This window comes from Zootermopsis nevadensis, unplaced genomic scaffold, assembly GCF_977971745.1.
Source record: "Zootermopsis nevadensis isolate Lab colony 2312 unplaced genomic scaffold, Znev_1.0 Znev_ptg000027l, whole genome shotgun sequence".
Classification (NCBI taxonomy): Eukaryota; Metazoa; Arthropoda; class Insecta; order Blattodea; family Termopsidae; genus Zootermopsis; species Zootermopsis nevadensis.
This window is the reverse complement of record NW_028259159.1, coordinates 1,163,920-1,182,726: the sequence shown is the minus strand read 5'-3', so window position 1 is coordinate 1,182,726 and position 18,807 is coordinate 1,163,920. Positions and strand designations below refer to the sequence as shown.

Genomic DNA, 18,807 nt, shown 5'->3' with positions numbered 1-18,807 from the left:
GAAGAGTAAGGTACAGACAGGCCTCCAAAGGCGATAAAATAAAGAATAATTAGCAGATATCAACTATTTTAATAAACGTTTCTGATTCGATATAATTATATATTTTAGACATTTTTTTTCTGTTCACTCCGTTTCAAAACGGCTTTGCAGAAAATATGTTTCACTTGGAAAAGAGCTTATTCCTTGCGGAAAGTTTTCCACAGCAGCGCAAAGAAGGCAAACAACCGGAAGATAAGTATGAGAGACACCAAACTGACGAGATCCGGTAAGAAATGCTCCTGTTGAGAGAGAAGACGGCATCTGATGTTAAAAATAAAAATTCAAAATACAATATGGAATTAAATACATATATTGGTAAGATTTCAGGATCTTACTAGGGCAAATATAAAGATAGCTGTCTTTGGGATGTTGCCCCGTGTCGTCTGGTAGCAGTTTGCTGACGTTTCAGAGGTGCTTACTGCTTCCCTCATCAGAACGAAATAATTTATAAAATTAGAATTGTATAATTTATGTGCATTTATCAGTGATGTGTCTTACCTTTTTGAAATTCAAGGCCTCAAGGACCACGAGTCCATTCCTGGGGCACGTCGTGTTGGAGTGTGTGCACTCAATGTGCTGCACGTCTGACCACTGGTTAATGAGGAGTGCCTCGTGACCGTACTTAAACCAAGATAAGTAACTCAGCCACTTGAAGTAAGCCGGCACCGAGCTGTTAACAAATAACAAGACCACTGGTGATCAAAATGTCAGAATTCTTGACATATCATTTCGCATATGAACACTAGTGAAACAGTAGAAACGAATGTTGAATGGGTAAAGTCAGAATAAGTATACCTAAATTCAGGAACGCAAAATTTAAAACTTAGGCAAGTAAGGAAAGAATTCTGGGTTTTTGTCGAAGGGCGACCATAATTTGGCTTTTGGCCATTGATCTTTTTGAATTTCCGGGAATTCCCTAGCTGTACAGCCCTCACGCTTCTTGGAGCTTTGATCCTTCTGAATAACCAGAAATTATCCCAGCAGTTGTTGTTTCCCCACGTGGAAATGTAGAAACGCATTTAGGTTCTCATGTAAAACGGCCGTTATTTTTGTAATATTTTCACCAAAATTTTAATGTTTCGTCAATATTAGTAACCCCCACCCCACGAAATATCAATTTATTGTAAAATCGTTTAGCTCTTGTCGAGGTGCTTATTATGTATATACAAATGATCAGAAAGATCTGTTTTAATATGCGTTCAGTAGAGAAACGATTGCTTCTAAAAACGCGGCCGGTCTTATTTCACTCCCATACTAAATGTTGATGCAAATTACCCCGTCTTTACGCGCCACACCAACCTAAACTTTTTACACTTTCTGGTGTCATGGCTGTAAAGCTGCGCGCGTTCCTCGATCTCATCACGCTCAGACAGAGCGCTATTCCACCGGAGGAAACCTTCCAGATTCCGGAGCCGTCCCTGAAAATACAGGCGTGAGAAATTTCCAAAGCACCAGGGATGGGACCACTGCTGTCACCGCCACACATTTTAAATAAAGTTACAGTTCTCATAGTCTTACACGATAAACCTGGGATGGTCATTCGGTACCTGCTGTTCAGGAAGAAACCTCCGAAGAGCAGGAACGGAATGATTACCGGCGGACCTATTGCCATTGCCATGGAAACGCTGGTACTGACACAGGAGATGAGGTAACCTGCAAGAAATTGTATCATTTGGTTCGGTAAACAGAGTTTAATTACATCCAATATTAAATTAGGTGTGAGATAATGAGAAATATGAAACGAGAGTGTAAACTGTGTTCAGATTAACTGTGAAGAGAAGAATGCGGATTGTAGCTGTCGTGACCTACTAAAATGCCCTATTTTATACCTTTTGTGGAAGTACTGAAAAACATTAACCTCAGTCGAATAGTCAGCCTATGGGCCGTGAATTGAACCCCGGAACATTCTGAACACAAAGCTAGAACTTTGATCACTACGGCAATATATTCTGACCAGCGTAGTGTTGAACACTGTCAAAAACCTTCGTAACTTCATCATAGAGACTCAGGTTCTGAGGAAACCCAACCTCATTCATGTACAGACAGCCATAAGCCTGGTGTCTTAGTCGTGTAAAGTGAACTGATGTGGTTTGAGCAATGCAGTGTTATTTACCCGATTCTGCAGAACTTAAGGTAATGTTACCAGTGTTACGTAACATGGTCAGCGACACTAAGTGACCTACAGGATAAAGTTACCCTTTCTTTACAACGTATCACCTTTCAACAGCATACTTCTCAGTTTTCTAATGTCTTCCTTTGAGATACTTTCTTATCGATCAGACTGAATCAGCGGTAACGCAACTAACTTCAGTTCACAAGACACTCATTTCGAATCCTGACTGGAGTAATGCGTTTCCTAAATAACGTTAAAATATTGTTTTAAAATAGGCCACTATTGCTTCATTTCCATACCTTCTATTCACACTGCCATGTAATTTAACGCTAAATAAATAAATATTTTGTGCAACGATGAATACACATCATCATCAAATAGCCGAATAACCCAACCGTTCCACTGCCAGAACAGTGACATAGTTGATGTGGCTGTTTACCGGCGTTTCAGAGGTACTTGCTGCCTCTATCACACAGTGCGTACATTTTTAAGATTATTCAACTTACCCAATGATACGGCGACATTGGCTACCAGCGTGACGACAATGTTTGCGACAAAGAAACGCAGGAAACTGGGGTTAAGACCCACCAGGTAGTAGGTGATGCAGGTGAACATGATGGGCAGGGCGGCGAACACGGGAACTTCGGCCAGGGTCTTACACAAGAAGTACACGTCCACACGATACATGCCGTTGAAATGCTCCCGCAGAAACACCGGCATCTCGGCGCAGAACACCTGCAGAAGCCACGGTTCATTTTAAGCACATTAAAACAACAATAGTTTTAAAATGACTGATCTTCCTCCATCTGTTAGTTTAAAATACGCACATCGTTTTTGGTAGCTGCTTCTGATTTCGACATAGGTGAAAATATACAATGTAATCAGTTGGATCCATTGGATAAAGCTAATCTCATTGAGAATGTGAATAAATTAGGCATAAAATACATTAAAAATTTATAAAACTGTAACGTCTAACCCTTCAGAATACTAAAATGCACCATGCCAACGGCGAGTGGTTAATTAGCTTACTTACATTGATGACAGCAAATACATTCTGGAATGTCATGTTGGTGAGGAAAATGAAGAGAGCTCCGTTGATGTTGATGACACCGTCCTGGTTCAATTCCTGACCATAGTAAATCACGCCAATCACCACGGACACCATCTACAATACCACGCATGTACATATTTTAAGACTGAATTAGATCTGTCCAATTCCATAAACACTCTATTTCCTGTAAACTCAGAGCGAGGATGTTTGTGCACAGTGGAACAGCCTCTTGCATGTTCGTTAATGTCCAGACTGGACTTACCAGCGTCTGAAGAATCCGCACTTTGATGAGGAGAGGCTCCTTTATGATGCTAATCCAAGAGCGCCATAAAACAGCCCGCAGCTGCGCCCACCATGACGCCTTGTACGGGGAGCGCTGGTGGTCCACGACTTGAGAAAAGCTCTTAGAGCCTCCCGCTCCTGACAATCCGCCTGATACCTGCAATCGGCAGCAGAGCGTAATCGTTCAAACAGCAGGTGTAATCTCTTATAATGATGATTTTACTTACTGTCGCCAGAGTTAAAAATGATAGGAATGTATCTAGTTGTTTGTCTGTCTATTAAGGATAATAATATTTAGAAATTCAGGTTCTATTCATAAAATCATATTAAACCTAAAAATACATTCTGTGGGCAAAATATGGGGTCACTGCTTGTTACAACCGGTGACCACCATAGGGCAAGGTGCTGTTGTTACCTCGCCAGCTTCCGCGATAATTCTCCGCCCTGCCTCTGACGTCTGGAAGGCGTCACACACCATGTCGATTGTCTGCCTGCTGGTTTCCTCCCGAGTGGGTACAACTGCGAGCATCTGGATGAAGAAGTCTGCTGGGTTGTAATTACTGGGACACACTGCGCCCAACCTAAGACGCGGCAATACAAATACATGGCAGAGCACGTTAATTTGTAATTGGACTGTTTCTTTATTACTAGTACACAGTGCGACGCTTTCTAAACTCCAGTGCACTAAGAAGAATGTTAAAGAACCAGGTAGTGGCCTATTTAATGTTCATGCACAACTCTTTCCTGAAAGTCTGCTATAAAATACAAATAACCTTATTCAGGACGGCTTTCCTCCAAAATACGAAACAAAAGCACCGACCATTTCACAATAACATTCAGCTTTTTGACTGAAAGTGTTTGTCTTCCGGAAAAGGAACTCAGAATAATAATAAGTAACTTCCTGTTTATATATTTATTCTATGATTAACCCTTATCTGAATGGTATAATTTTAAAGTATTTACAATTATTTCGCTTATCTGGCCCAGATTTTATTTTTATATCTTCTGCATTTATAAAATATTTTTTAAGTCTCGTTATATATACTACATGTTCTAATTTGACATCTGGTGTAAATTAAGATATTTCATACAGTTTTCTTTGCCATGCACTTAGTTCCGTGAGTGAGCGTGCTTTACAGTGAAATGTTAACAGAATATCTATACCACTAGAGAATTCGAACCTGGAGTTATAATCAGATAAAATGTTAACTTTCTTTGCCTAAAAAGTCTTCTATTAACTTCAGACATTGGAAAGGAAATATGAAATACTAAAAAGTAATATCTTACTCTCTGAAGAAATTGCAGGCATCGTCTGAAGACCCCAAGAAGGCTACACGTCCATCAGCCATCAACAGTACCTTATCAAACATAGCGAAGATTTCAGAAGAGGGTTGGTGGATAGTGACCACCACTGTCTTACTCTTGAGTGCCATATTCTTCAACACCAACACCACGTTTTGTGCCATGAACGAATCCAGGCCAGAGGTTGGCTCGTCGCAGAACATGAGTGGTGGGTTAGTCAGCACCTGTTAACCGAACCACACACATTATTGAAGGAAAACTTGGAACTATAATTTGTATTCCATCTAAATCGGTATAAAGCCTGATTTTCAACCTCTAAACTGTCTTTATGGGGTCACAATATCAATAGGGTAAATCCCAAATACCAAGGGAAGAATTGCCCTAGTGTCATATCGTCCACAAGAAATTCCAAATGGACTGCTCAGAAACTGGATCAGGACTTCTGCGACGAGAAGCCGGTGGCCACAAAACAACATGCAACAACTTAATTTGCATTAATTTTGTCTAAATTGTGATTTGCATTGCATTACGTTTGACTATTTGAAACGTGGTAGGATATAAACGTAGGCCTGCAACCAACTCAAACGTTCACTAAATCAACATTTCACCCACAGGGCGTGGACTACTTACGAACTTTGTATGGTTCTCAGATTAAATATATTTTTTTTATTCATTATCAATAATTAACTTTATTGCAGTAGAGAAAGTAAATTATGGTGGTCAGGAGGGTTAATTTACGTTACGTGAATATGAATTTCAGTACTTTATTGCTCCTTGTTTCTATTGTGTCTGTTAAACTTGGTGTAATTCATGATGTCCAGCCTCTGTTTCTCATACCTCAGATGCAAATGACAACCTCTTCATTTCCCCTCCTGAAATACCCTTGATTCTTCCTGGAACTCCTATTACAGTGTGCTGACATCTGTTCAGGGCAAGCTGTAAGACATAATATTAGTGTATAGTAATAACACAGTTAGCAGATCACTGATATAATAAGTATCTTTCAAAAATAATCGTCTACAGACTGACAACATTTAACGTAGCAAATACCAACATCCCCATTAGACACGAGTACTACAGTACTTCCATCCACCGCCCATCCTCACATTTTTCTTTAGAATTGTCTTGATTTTGTCTTCCCAAGTTAGTCTTTCTCTTCAAGTAAACGTTTCTCAACAGATTTTGTACGCATTTCTTATGGTCCCCTTCATATTGTAACTTCTTTGATCCCACAATCACGAAAACTAATTACCTACATTAATCACAAAGTAATCGTGATTACCCCTATCTTGCACAGTTCAGTTATTTGATCATTCTTAGGTTCGAACATTTTCCTACATCCTCTATAAAATATTCTTTCTTCCTTAATTTGCAAGTTTATTTCTTGCTGTTGATTACTTTTTTAAAAAACAAATTTGTGAGAAGAACACGTTTTCAGGTTTAAGATGTGGTGTCAATGGAAGCAGGAACCTCAGCTGTTCACTCGATAACAGTACTTTTTAATATGCCAAGTTTAAAAAAAATTCGACTCATACAAAACAAGGATTTTTCTCTTCGCCATCGCGAAAAGACCGGCCCTGAGATACACCAACTACTACCTACTCAGTGAGTACGGACTGTTGTTTCTCTAATCACAAAGCGGCTGGAACGTGAAGCTGACAACTCACCCCTCCTAGTTCCTAGATACAGTATGCGTCGAGCTTAACATCCACTCCCCTACACACCTGCATGGTGTGGTACCTTTATATTGTATCTTACCTCTGAAATAACTTCTTCTACCCGAGACATTCTATTTCTGTACGGAATGTTTCTGTCCATCCTCACTAGAGCCTGAAATAAATACAAAGTGTGAAAAACTGTTCCGCAAGCCTTAAAACTTTATAGGCGATGTACGAACATTTTTAAAAGAACAAATTATTGTGGGAACTCCATAGCGCCTAGAGCAGACACGAAAAACAATTGCACACGGTTGAAAAATAAATTCAGTCCGACCCGCGACTTCGTAACACTGGCTTCTACTAATGTTTACTTCCTTGTGCGTATTATAGAAAATATGTTGTAATCGCAATGAAATCTAGTTTTTGTGGAAACGTAAGTTTCGGAGTCTTAGTACGCACACTTACACGTACATTATTTACTACGGTATTTATTATACCTAAATTGGGCAATTTAAGAGTTGAGTGGAGCTCATTTCAGATTAGATTTGATTCCTGTCAAAGCAACAGAGTTTGTGGTACAGCATCCCAATAAATTAATGTAATTTTCATCTTTTAATATATTTATAAATTATGTTTAATCAAAACAAATAATTATAAATTTTTTAACAGTTTTTGAAGTACAATGTCTTTGTGAGTTTTTCCGAGTAGCAGTTACTTCGAAAAGGCTCCACCCAGCTCAACAGTAACAATAATTTCTCACCCCAGTTCTATGGATCATAATAAAATTACAGGGCCTCCAACATTCACTAACAGTTATTTTTTACCTGGAATACGAGGTGCTCTCGTACTGTGAGGGTCCCGACGAACAGGTCATCCTGCTGTACGTAGGCCGACAAGCTGGTCAGGGTGCTGGAACTGACGGGGATGCCGTTCAGAGCCCTCTGTCCACTCACCTGGAGATTGGGCGGCGAACGGAACATCAGAGTGTTTAGGAGGGTCGTTTTCCCGGCTCCGCTGGATCCCATGATGGCAAGCAGCTCTCCTGGACGCGCTATTCCACTCACTGTCGTCGCAAACAAATTCGTTTAGCTAGAAGCACAGAAGACTAACAAAACAAACTGTATCTTGCCAGTGTAGCTGTAAGGTAGCAGTGTGTCAGTTATTTGAGTCTTTCCCATAAATATCTGTTATTTAACGACGCTATCATAGCTCGGACTGTATAGCGTCGTATAACAGGATGATTTATAAATAATGAATTTTAAAATATATGGAAGGAAGCTGTCTGGAATTAATTAGTTGTACTGTCAAAGTATTTTCCTGGAGGGTCTGAGAAATATAACGATTATCCATAAATGCCGAAGATTTTGATTTTGAAAACCAAAGAACAGGAATAAAAGCAGATCACCGTCTTTGAGGATCTGTTTCCCATGTTGATCGGCTGTGGACCCGCCTCGTCGACACCAGATCCCACGTCTTCTCAGCTTCAAGCCTGAAGTCTGAACGTTGATGTTTCGCCACGTATAGGCCATTTGATCTATGGCGACACCGGGAATTCCCAAAGGGTTACTAACGTTTGCATCACCGCCATTGCTAGGGAGGCTGTTCATGCAGATCACTGACTCGCAGCCCTTATCATGGGAGCATTTCGGCTCACGCTCCTGTAAAATGCACAAGCCCAGTGGTACACGTTTATAGTATAATTAAGAAATTTATCTTTATTCGGTAATTAACACAGTCAAGAGTCCAATTAATAAATAGGCAGACAGAATAGTAACTGCGGATGGACTCTTGTAAGGATCAGAAAGAAAAGGTCCATCCAGTCACGTTTACCACATGTGTAACGTATGAAGAATAGTGAAGACAGCAGAACTATTTCGTCAATGGAGAAAAGAAGAGTAATTGTTATATGCTGCTTTGTTAGACTTATTCAATAAAATGTGTTTTAAGAAAACATTATTTTTTTCCAGCAATACTGGTGGATAATTTTTAGTTTCGTATAATAAGTTGTCATTTTCTGTTTACATATGCATATTACCATCTGCTTATTTCAATAACATAGGACGGCATACAAAGTTTTCTATTTCATTAGATGGTCTCCTCACAGTTCATAGACAACGAGTCCGGAAGAAAACCTAAGGTACGAGAGCATACAGATGCGAAGACAAACACGATGAAGCTCTTATCATGCGCCTTGTCTTACGTCAGAACAAGCCTATGGAAATTGCTCCCGGGGTCAAAATACCATCAGCACTGAAGCCTGTCCTATACTCGGGTTGTACTTCATTAAATAACCTAATATAGCAATTACTTTCCACTGAAATGTTTCCAGTGTTTGAATGGTGGTCGTCAAAGTCAGAAGTGTTTGCCTGTTTCTCTGTGATAGAAATGCACTACTCCAGTAATTAGTTTACATGAAGGCACAATTACAAAAAAAATGTATGTAACATTCAGTGTTCGTATGTACTGTGTATCTGCATAACAAATTAGAAGCCGAGTTTTCGTTTTGAAGCCTAGTGTGAGAATTTTTGGCTTTGCATCCCTCATTCCCTCGTTTCAATTCTTCTACTCCTTGGTATGTTTTTCTGAACTACAAACACAAATGTTTGTCAAAAAGGAATCAGTGGACATTCTCTAATCCTAAACAAACCTCTACATCTTTGAAACATTTTTACTGGCAATAAATTCCATATCTAAATAAATCATAGCAACTAAATCAGAATCATCTACATTTGAAAAGACAAATGTCTTTTCTAATCCTTATTCACTTCCGGGCCTCTTCATTCTCCGACGTTTTTAACTGAGCGTTTTGAAATTAACGGGCTAAATTAATGACTGTATATTTTTCTCGTTTGAACATCTTATTTCTTGGACAGTATGGCTGGACCAACTGTTCTGTAACGGATGCACACAACTGAATAAGAAAACAGTTCTATTGACATATTCAAACTCTTTACGAGGAATGCGCGCGAGTAAATACGCTGTAAAAAAAATATCCAATTTTACTTACGTAAGTAACAGAATTGTAAGATGATTTCTGATATTTAGAATTTGAGTCCAGGAGAGATTCATGTTCTGCTTCTTCACTTAATGTCATAGTGAAATGAAGTTGCAGTCTCTGGGCTTCAGACACTTCACAATAAAATACAAAGCACCGACACAAACAACCACGCGAAACAAAACATAACCCGACAGAACCTAATATGTACACACTGTTATGTAGGGCAATATTCTCTTTTTGTTTTTGTGGCGACACTATCAGCTGGAAATAATTAAAATATTACTTGAGATACGTAAAAAATGTCGAATGAGAAGAGAAAATTGTTTTAGTATGGCATATAAATCGAATTGTTTTGATTTGGTTTCAACGCCGTATTTAATTGCAGGCTGAAGTGAACAAAACTATTAAAAATCAAAAGAATGAGTCTGTTATTCAGTAGCGGAGATGACTGTTACGTAAGACGCCCGCCTACCTTACTGACATGTTATCTTCCTTACTATGTACTAACTAACATGGCTTCATAAACCAAACACCGTAACTCCGTGAAGATATGCTACTAGTTGTTGACCTAGTAGCGCACGCATATATTACGGCAAGGTTTGTCCAAACAGGGGCTCAGCTCTTGGTTTTATGATGGTGACTGTAATCTCAAGACCTATGTTCAACACCTTCAATCCTAACTACATACATGTGCAATAATTTATTTTTAAACTTGCGTATTAAAAATAATTAAATATATTGTATTGTGGTTTAATCATGAAAAAAGATAATTATATTTTGAACGATATGAACTATAAGAGGTCAACGCCTGATTAAAGTACTGTCTGGAGAACTGACGAAAACAAATTTAAACCTGAGTCAATACAACCTAGATTTGAATCCGGGATTTCTCAAACAAAAACCACCAATAAGATTATTAAGGATAAACCTTCTACACAATTTGGCCGGGACGTTCGATAATTGCGCTTTTTATCAATTAGAAAAAGCTACTAGAAAACTACTATTACAACCTTACAAAAGGAGGAATCCTAACAACCGATATGGAACAAAAAGAAAGTTTGTAGTCAGGTTCTGCTAGTTACTGGCTTATGGTTTACATTAGTGCTTCCCAAACCTGAGTAAATTACCCAAAAATAGGTTAAAGTGGTTTTTCTTTGGGTAACGACACACCCATTTCTGTGTGGCTTGACTGAAATCCCCGATAGTGTTAATGGTTTTGCAGAGTAAATGATGGAGCTTAGGTCAAGCAGTCAGTGCAAAATGTTAATTGTAAAAAAAAAGGACCTTTTGGAGTCTTTCTGGTTAACACTTTACGATGAATATCCTGTGGTAGCTGGGGAGGCCGTGATGCAATTATTGCAATTTCCGAGCACCTACATGTGAGAAGTAGGATTTTCCACTCTTGCCTTTATAAAGAGCACAAAACGAAACTGTTTGCTGAACCCCGAATACGATGTGAGGTGTGCTCTGTCCCCAATTGCTTCTAATTTTGCGGATGGAGCAGTGGCATTGTACTCATTAGCCGGGACCTGGGTGATGAAATATTCATGGTGAATAATAATTATTAAATTTGTTGCGGCTGCTAAAGTGTTTAGAGATGTTTAAAATAAAGACATTGCATCAAACATATTGATTCCTTCCTATTCCTTTACCGATCTCTCTTCACTTCTCATATATGTTTTCTGTGTAGTTAGTGTTTTATCTACGTTGGGTAAAAAGGACTCTCTGATAAGCGGTTTTGGGTAATGAAGGAAAAAGTTTGGGAAACAGTGGTTTACAGAATAACTGTTGAACGCATTTCAGTGTATCGTACGGGTGTTTTCAACAGTTTAATTTTTTTATACTCAACCGCCTGCTTCTAAAATTTCTTTGTTCTTAATCAATGAAATTGTTCACATTGGTTTATGCAGAATCTTGAAATACATTTATCTGAAAATCTTGGTTCCATCCCAGCCCTTAACATGGTGTGAAAAATTAGCAGAATAATTAAATTGACAAAATCACTCCAGCTTCCGTCCAATTATTTTCGGTACATCAATACTTTTATTGTTCAAGAACTGCATAACAAATTTCGTTGGGGCAGTGATGTATAATAGGTCAAAAACTGATATTCTGAATTAATAACGATTTCATATTTGACGTCTTTGTCAAAAATAATCCTAATTCTTATACGTTCGTTTTCGGGGCTGGAATTTAATGTGTATTTTAGCTATCGGGCGGCTTCTACCCGAAAGCTGAAGTTAAAGAATCCTTCTAGCGACCTCGCCTTGCGACGGGCCGATCCGTCGTCCAAGGAGCCCTACCAAAATGTCTATAGATAAGCCAACGAAAAGTTGGGACCCGCAGTGCTCAGGCACTTGAAGAACAGGTCGTCCCAGTATCCCAGTATCTGGCGACCTCAAGCGTCATAATTATTACTAATAGTTACTTCTGTCGCACATAGGTGGCAGGTCCAGTACAAATGTAAGACATTGTGTAAAATGGCGCTTTCGTGAAACTTTTCTCTCAAAATTTTCAATTTCTACAACATTTTTGAGATGTCTGGGAGCATTGTGGTTCATTTTTCTTGATAATTATGATTAACAGTATGTGAATTTCATGTATAGTGTTGAAATAGTGGAAGTCCAGATACAGGGCAGAAGCTGAGAGAACATTGTCAAACCATGGAAAGGAGACAGGCAGAGGTAATGCAGCACGTGATGCAAAGTGAGTTATGTGAATCATGAAATGTACAGAGTGATCTAAAAGTCGTGGAAAACATTCCTAACGTATGTTCAGTTTGTCAAAAATAAATTACATTGAATTTTAATTCAAGGAACACTCGTTCTACTTGTGGAAGACATTTTTGCACTTCGACCGGCGGACTGGCGCGTGCAGGTTACAACATGATGTATCCTGCGTGGGCCTTGTATTGTCACATTGACATCACCATCATTATCATCATCATAGCGAGTGATTTACAGCCTTTAAATTGGCATTGTGTGTTTATTTAACCCAATCGAATTGAATTGCAACCATCAATATCTTTTTAAGCTAATATGGCTTGGGTTACTTTTCGATCACTCTGTATAAGTTACTAAAATTAGTGTACAATATATGCATACTGATTTTTTTAAATTTTAAATTATTACCTAGCTTACACGCAAACCCTATAACAACCACTTAGAGACTGGAATTTGGTAAAATTTGGCATTCGTAAGGCGTGGTCATAGTCCTGGAAAATTGCGTTTGTTGGGAACTAATAACGGTCTGTAAAGTCCTTGAAGTTATCGGTATAAACACATTTAAACTGGCAACTTACTTAGTATTTTACCATTAAGTGCCATAAATCGGTATTTATCAACCAGGGGTCCTCAAGCTGTGCCAAAGAAGGTCTGGAAGTTTAGTACATTCTGTTATTTTTATGCTGTATTGCTGTAAGTTTTAAGCTTTCTCTCATCACATTTCTTACTTCCACATTGAAGTAAAAACATTATGAAACATCCTGTACCTTCAGTAAAGATTTTACTTTGTCTGATTTTTAAATATCAGAATTATGGAAAGCCCCCCGCCCCCCACATCACCATAAAGCCTTTTAAATGACTCACTAAAATTATTTATTTTTATGATTTATATATTTCAACTACCCTCCTTCAAATTTATATCGGTACTTCATGGTATACCATAATTTAAAGCTGTACTTACAATACTAGAAAAGGAGTGTTGTGTGTAAACCTTCATTTGAGTTTAAAGAAAACTGCTGTACCTACTATTAAAACTTCCATTGCCTTTTTGCAGTGCGCATTTCCTAGAAAGATGTGTAAGGTGTTTAGGAAGACGTGGCATCGTGTTTTGAGGTATGATTGCTGGCTTTGTTTTGTTCTGAAGTGAAAAGTGTTGGATTCCTTGTAAGAACTGAGGAACTGTAAGTTACTATTTTCGAATAACATGGTAGAAACAAATTAATTTAGTTTAAAGAAACGCAGATAAAGAAAATATATTCTGTGAAAATGTGTAGGCTCGAGAGATCCGTCCGTCTGAACGCAAGTGTTAACAATTGTTGTAAACAACCCAAGAGACCAACAACGGCTGATACGTACATTTAGATCACACGTTCCAATCCAAGATGGAGCAGGGATGAATGCACCAACTTTTTTCTTTGATATTCTGTGTTGAAAAACGAATTGCGAAAACCACTCCACCAGTAAGTTGTACCAAATACCTGAGATGTATAAAATTCTTAATTTAAGCCGTCCAGAGGGCTCATTCATAAAAAATAAAAAAAAGATTTAGACCCATAGATTACCCTCCTTATTATCTTCGTTCTCCGTGTAGTATTTTAGAGTGTTGTTCTCTGTGTTACCAGAATACCGCAAATTGTCACCACTGGTAAAACTACCGTTGTCTGTAACCTTGAGTAGGCAGTTCAAGAAAGTTTATTACCCTTCGAATGACATAACCTTTATCTCACACAAGATGGCATAAATAGCTAATCTGAAATATAATTTTAACCAGTTTTCAGCAGATTCTAACTCGGCGCCAAGAAATGCACTTTGTAATAAACTTTATATTGCCTAAATAGCAGTCATAATCTTGCCAAAATGACAATGCACAATTAATTATAATCATCAATGTGTGACGTGTTACCTATTACGGATGCATGTATAGTTATGGTAAGGTAAATGTAAATGAAAATTCGTATCAGGCCTGTGTTTAGTGGAACTCCGAATTAAGGCTCATACTGCCCATACAACTGTACACAGGGATCAACATAATCGGTGGCATTGTAGCATTTTAGAGATATTTATTGAGAAGAACTGGCAAATGTAGATTACTCTTGGTCACATCAAAAGGCGTGATTCATTTACGCATGACGTCTTTCTGCTGCATAAATTTTTACATTTCATTATGTGTATGATATCTTAGCAGGGTCATACCACGCTTACGATGACGGCGCATAATTAATAGTGTTATTATATTAGTGATTTTTTCGGAATCACTAGGTTTTATGCAAATCTTGTGCAAGACATGATGAACCCATTGCTTAAACCCAAAATAATCAATCTATTATTCAAGACATTCTCAACTTCAGTAAATGCCTGAGCAAAACAAAGAAAACAATCTTCTGTAATGTTTAATAACGTCAAACTCCAGACGACTCAAAATATTACGTTATAGTTCAGTTGGACCCTTGACTGAAGTGGCCCTTAAATTTAATGGACGGTCAGATTATTCGTCTTTTAAGGTTACCCTCTCTTATAGGGGATAAATTCAATTCGAAGTGGTTTGCTTTAAGTCACTCTGTAAATATAAGAGGTTCATTTTAAACCCCTTAATCGTATGTAACCAGATTTCTTGTTAAGAGATTGGTTTAGAAATGTGTAGACTTCTTGTCAATATAATATTCTGAATATTATAATTTACCAGTCGCAATGCAACCTTGAGAACTGCATCATGAATATTTATTGGAGTAATATTTGGGTTTCCTGAATCTGAATATGGATACCAAACACAGTGTTCGGCATTCATAACAATAAACCACACGTCACTAAGTTCGTGTAGTAAAAGGTTTAAAGAGCTTATAACGTGGTCGCGATTTCAACTAAATTTTTACTCTACGCTGTAATAAAGATCTTTTAAGACTAAAAAATAGACATGTGTAACTGCGACTGTAGAAAAAGGAAAAAAACATTTTTGATAAAATATTGCATATGTAAACTGTGTCAAAGGGCTATAATGATAACTGAATTGGACTAATGCCCTGCACAATCAGACGACTATTTGCCGCCAACGGGGTCCTTTACCTCGCCAGGCGTTGACTGAATGAATGGAGTATGATAGGCAATATTTGCATTGCAACAGTTTGGCACAACAGATGTCTGAAGGCCGTCACGGGGGAGTCTCGAGACAGTAAATACAGTTCTATATTGGCCTATGCTAATATGTGACACGTGTGATAAGGCTGTTATATTCGACTTGAAGTAACGCTAATGTCGGTAATTGGACACAAATATGTGCCACTTAAATCCAGCTAAGAGATAGCCAAAAATGAAGAATCAACCCTCCATAGGGATTATAATGCCAAGTACACCTCCACGCGGTGCTCTTCGTCTCTGTAGGAGATTTGTTTTTCTTTCGTTGGATGCATTAATAGAAAAAGTTCGGTTAATGTCGACTGCCTTTTTGTTTTCTTATTCCATGTTTGTATTTTAGTCAGTGGCACTTGCTTCATATGACAGCAACTTCCTTGGAAAATTAGTTATCATACCAGTCCTTCAAATGCTATGTAAAACGTTTCCTGTCTATTCCTGTTTTGTCGCAACAAGATAAAATTCTACTTAACCGACAAAATTGACCCTTAAGTCTAAGGTTTTGATAGCATACTTGAGTCGACTTCAAGCCCGTTGACGAACAAACCATTTTCACTGCTGCTTCGTATTCCGGAGATCCTGTTTTCAAGCTATCGGCTATTCTGACTGAGATTTGTAGCGGTTTTCTCGGTCCCAGTTTCTCCAGGAAAATGAAGAACATCTGAACGATTATTAGCTTTTCTAAATGGACTGTGCTCCACAGTTAAATTAAATACGAGAATATCAGCTCCAGTCTAATTTGACAGGAAAGCCTGCATACGAAACAAGAATTAACCCCTGAGAGAACAAAGCGTAAATTCATAGGCCGATGTTAATTAGGAGAATCTGCCTGTGGACTCAGCTATGGTGCGTAACGTGTACCACAGAGAATGTTTGAGATGATGCTCCGTACTCGGTAAGGTTGTTTTGAAAGGACCTATCTCTATCGCACTAGACAAATATACTGACAGTGACCTGTCGCGCTGAATATTACGCAAATGACATTGCATAGCCTGTTTGTTTCATGTTGCAGTAAATTATCCCAAGATAATGAAGGTCACATCGTGAATAAGACTTGTTTTCATAAACAACACAGCCTCTTTCAAAAATTAATATCGATTATATTTTTGAATATGCAAATTATAATAGTGAGAAACAGAAATGATTTTAGCTGCGTGACCTTCCTTATTTAATCGCTCTAATAACATCTGGTGAAGAATACACTTTATGAAGTTCCTCTATTTGCATTTTTCTCCAGTTGCTTGTAACGTCTTCTGTCTAAATATTCTACACAGTACTCAGTTCTCAAACACCAATAAAGTCTTCAACTTAAGGAAACCTAACGAAATACATTTAGATATTTACTTAATAAAAATATGCGCTGTAAAATAGAAAAGCCTTTTCCTATTAGTTTTCCCAGTGACCTCTGTTATTTTATTTATCAGTGACGAGCAGTAAGGAAAAATAGCATTTAAAGGCTGTCTTTGTTCAACAAACAACACAAACGAGCTTTCTGATGTTCGAGCTCAAGATTAGATTATGGCCGAACTGACAAGTTCTGTAACAGTAAGCTTTATACATATTACAGCAAACAAATTTTGAGTTAATATTTGACGATTCGGTAATACACCTGCAGAGGCATGAAACCAAAGGCTCACACTGAAGTGTCATTGGGAGTTTTTTATAAGACGCGACACGGCCGTAGCCATTGGACTTGTGACATAATATGACGATGTCTCTTCTGCTTATTTACTTTTAATAAACGCCATTATGAGTTTTTCGCTTGTTATTTTGTTTCTAATATTTCTAAAAAAACTGTGTAGGCCCTGTGATCTGTCAGCTTGTACTCACTTCATATCCCATAATATATATCCTTTAGGAGTATGTGATTAGGTAGCCTGTTTGGTCCATTCATGACAACTAAAATTTGTTCTTATAAGGCTGTCTAATCAGGCTCATAAACATTACTCAATCGTTGTTTATCAAAAGAATTTAAAACACTGTTTTTTCGGAAACGTGGACGTAAGTTTTGTCATAAGAAGTAAAGCGAATTCTTGTTGCTAATTTTTAACAGCGGCTCATTGTGAGTCAGCATAAGAGAAAGGTTTTAATGGAAAATAAATGGTAATCGAAGATCGGTATTCCGTGTCGTTAGAATTTCGGGACTGAAGTGACTTTCATCATCTTGTCTAATTTTCACTTAGCAACTGAAAAGTTTTTTCGTCACCTATTTTCTCAAACACATATTCGGTCTCAATTGGATACCACTCCGCTCTTTACATCCTCCTCCTCACCAACTGCCTGATCTATATTTAGGTCTCCAAATCTCCCTGAAGATAGCAATAGCAGTAGCTTCCGAAACGTTAGAAAATCTTCTACATTAGATGCGGCTTATCCCCGAAAACTGAAATTATACAGGTCATCATGTCCATGACCTCTACAGTGAATTGCAGTTATTAATGTAAATAATATTCATGACTATAAACACTATGAAAGGCAACAGTATACATGCGATACTTAATTTAAATTAACCTGCTTACCTGACGCACAATGCCTTGCGTTCAATGTGACTGCTACCTAGTAATCAAGACGTACTACGAAAACACTGAGAAAACGTTTATCAGATCACTGAAAATATACACACTGCCAAACTTTTCATTGATAAGTTACTACTTGCTTTTTATTAAATATATTTCAGCGGGGTGATCAAAGTTGGAAAATTAGGCCTGTATACCAAAATTTTGATCAGGAAATAGACCTACACTTCGCACTAACCACTAGCGTCCAACTAATGAAAAAGTTGAAATAATCAGACATGATAGTTTAAAACTTCATGTTGTCAGTTTTAAAACGAATCTAATGATTGACTTTTTGTTGAAATTTTGCTTTTATTCGTACCTGGCAATGTACGACCTATTTGAATTGCCTGTACTGCTTAAAGGCCAACAGCAACGAACTAATAAGTAGAACAAACTGAACTGGCTGTTCAATATTAAACGGAATGTGTCCAATTATCAGGCATGTGTATGAAATCGAATGCGTTGTTATTTAGTGTACGAAATTATTGAATACTTTGTAGTAATTTTGTACTGGTCTGATTGTTTTTATCGTGAAAATTTACAACTATTTACGACCGGATAAGAGTTCAGAGATCAATATTTCTATTAGGTGGTATGGTACGAGATAACGATAAAGCAGTACGCACTTTGCACAACCATATTTAATGTTTATATTCACTGTTTTAGTAATTTGTATGTCGCCGCGCAAATTTAGAAAGTCAAACACATAAACTTTGATAACACCAACATTAAGGCAAATACTTAACTAACCTTCCTATGACTGGCCACGGTCTTCCTTTTAGTTGAAACGCGGTTAAGTTCTGTCGCCATGTTCCATCAGTCGTTGGTAGTAGATGCCATGTTGACGTTAAAGTCGGCACTTCTTATATTTCTTGCACTCTAGTGTGAAGCTATGTAACTGTGATATGATGCACTCTAAGGCAGTTTGAATAGCTTAGACACTTAAATATCCTGTGG

General features: G+C 37.9%; 2 protein-coding genes across 6 annotated transcripts in view; one reads left to right on the top strand and one right to left on the bottom strand.

Moving 5' to 3' along the window:
• The window catches only part of LOC110828533 (uncharacterized), a 281,385-nt gene that overhangs the window by 31,456 nt on the left and 231,122 nt on the right, over window positions 1–18,807 (top strand). Inside the window, exon 1 of one of the 3 annotated variants that reach the window (XM_087356736.1) lies at window positions 11,923–12,127. The exons of 1 other annotated variant lie outside the window; for it this stretch is intronic. The gene's annotated coding sequence lies outside the window, so the exon portion shown is untranslated. Of the gene's footprint in view, window positions 1–11,922; window positions 12,150–18,807 lie in introns of those variants that run through there. One more of the 3 variants, XM_087356734.1, reaches the window with a different exon arrangement.
• On the bottom strand, window positions 50–18,760 carry w (eye pigment precursor family transporter white). Of its 3 annotated transcripts, none has more exons than XM_087356713.1 (13): window positions 18,601–18,760; window positions 7,851–8,103; window positions 7,270–7,508; window positions 6,546–6,617; window positions 5,625–5,723; window positions 4,773–5,011; window positions 3,901–4,066; window positions 3,466–3,642; window positions 3,186–3,317; window positions 2,659–2,887; window positions 1,587–1,692; window positions 538–709; window positions 50–278 (listed from the first exon to the last, which is right to left on the bottom strand). In XM_087356713.1, exons 1-13 carry the CDS (start codon window positions 18,658–18,660, stop codon window positions 177–179), a joined length of 2,046 nt encoding a protein of 681 aa, XP_087212839.1. In that variant the 5' UTR covers window positions 18,661–18,760; the 3' UTR covers window positions 50–176. The 3 variants fall into 3 exon arrangements, with proteins under 3 accessions (XP_087212839.1, XP_087212840.1, XP_087212838.1); XM_087356714.1 differs by lacking the exon at window positions 18,601–18,760 and adding an exon at window positions 17,812–17,830; XM_087356712.1 differs by lacking the exon at window positions 18,601–18,760 and adding an exon at window positions 9,453–10,025.

Excerpts from the sequence above, each read along its gene's own strand:
- w (XM_087356712.1), bottom strand. The coding sequence starts at position 9,539 with ATGACATTAAGTGAAGAAGCAGAACATGAATCTCTCCTGGACTCAAAT. Across the intron at positions 7,509-7,850 it reads GAAACAGATCCTCAAAGACG|TGAGTGGAATAGCGCGTCCA; the intron begins GTGATCTGCTTT and ends TTGCGACGACAG. Across the intron at positions 1,693-2,658 it reads CAATGTCGCCGTATCATTGG|GTTACCTCATCTCCTGTGTC; the intron begins GTAAGTTGAATA and ends AATTTCTTGCAG.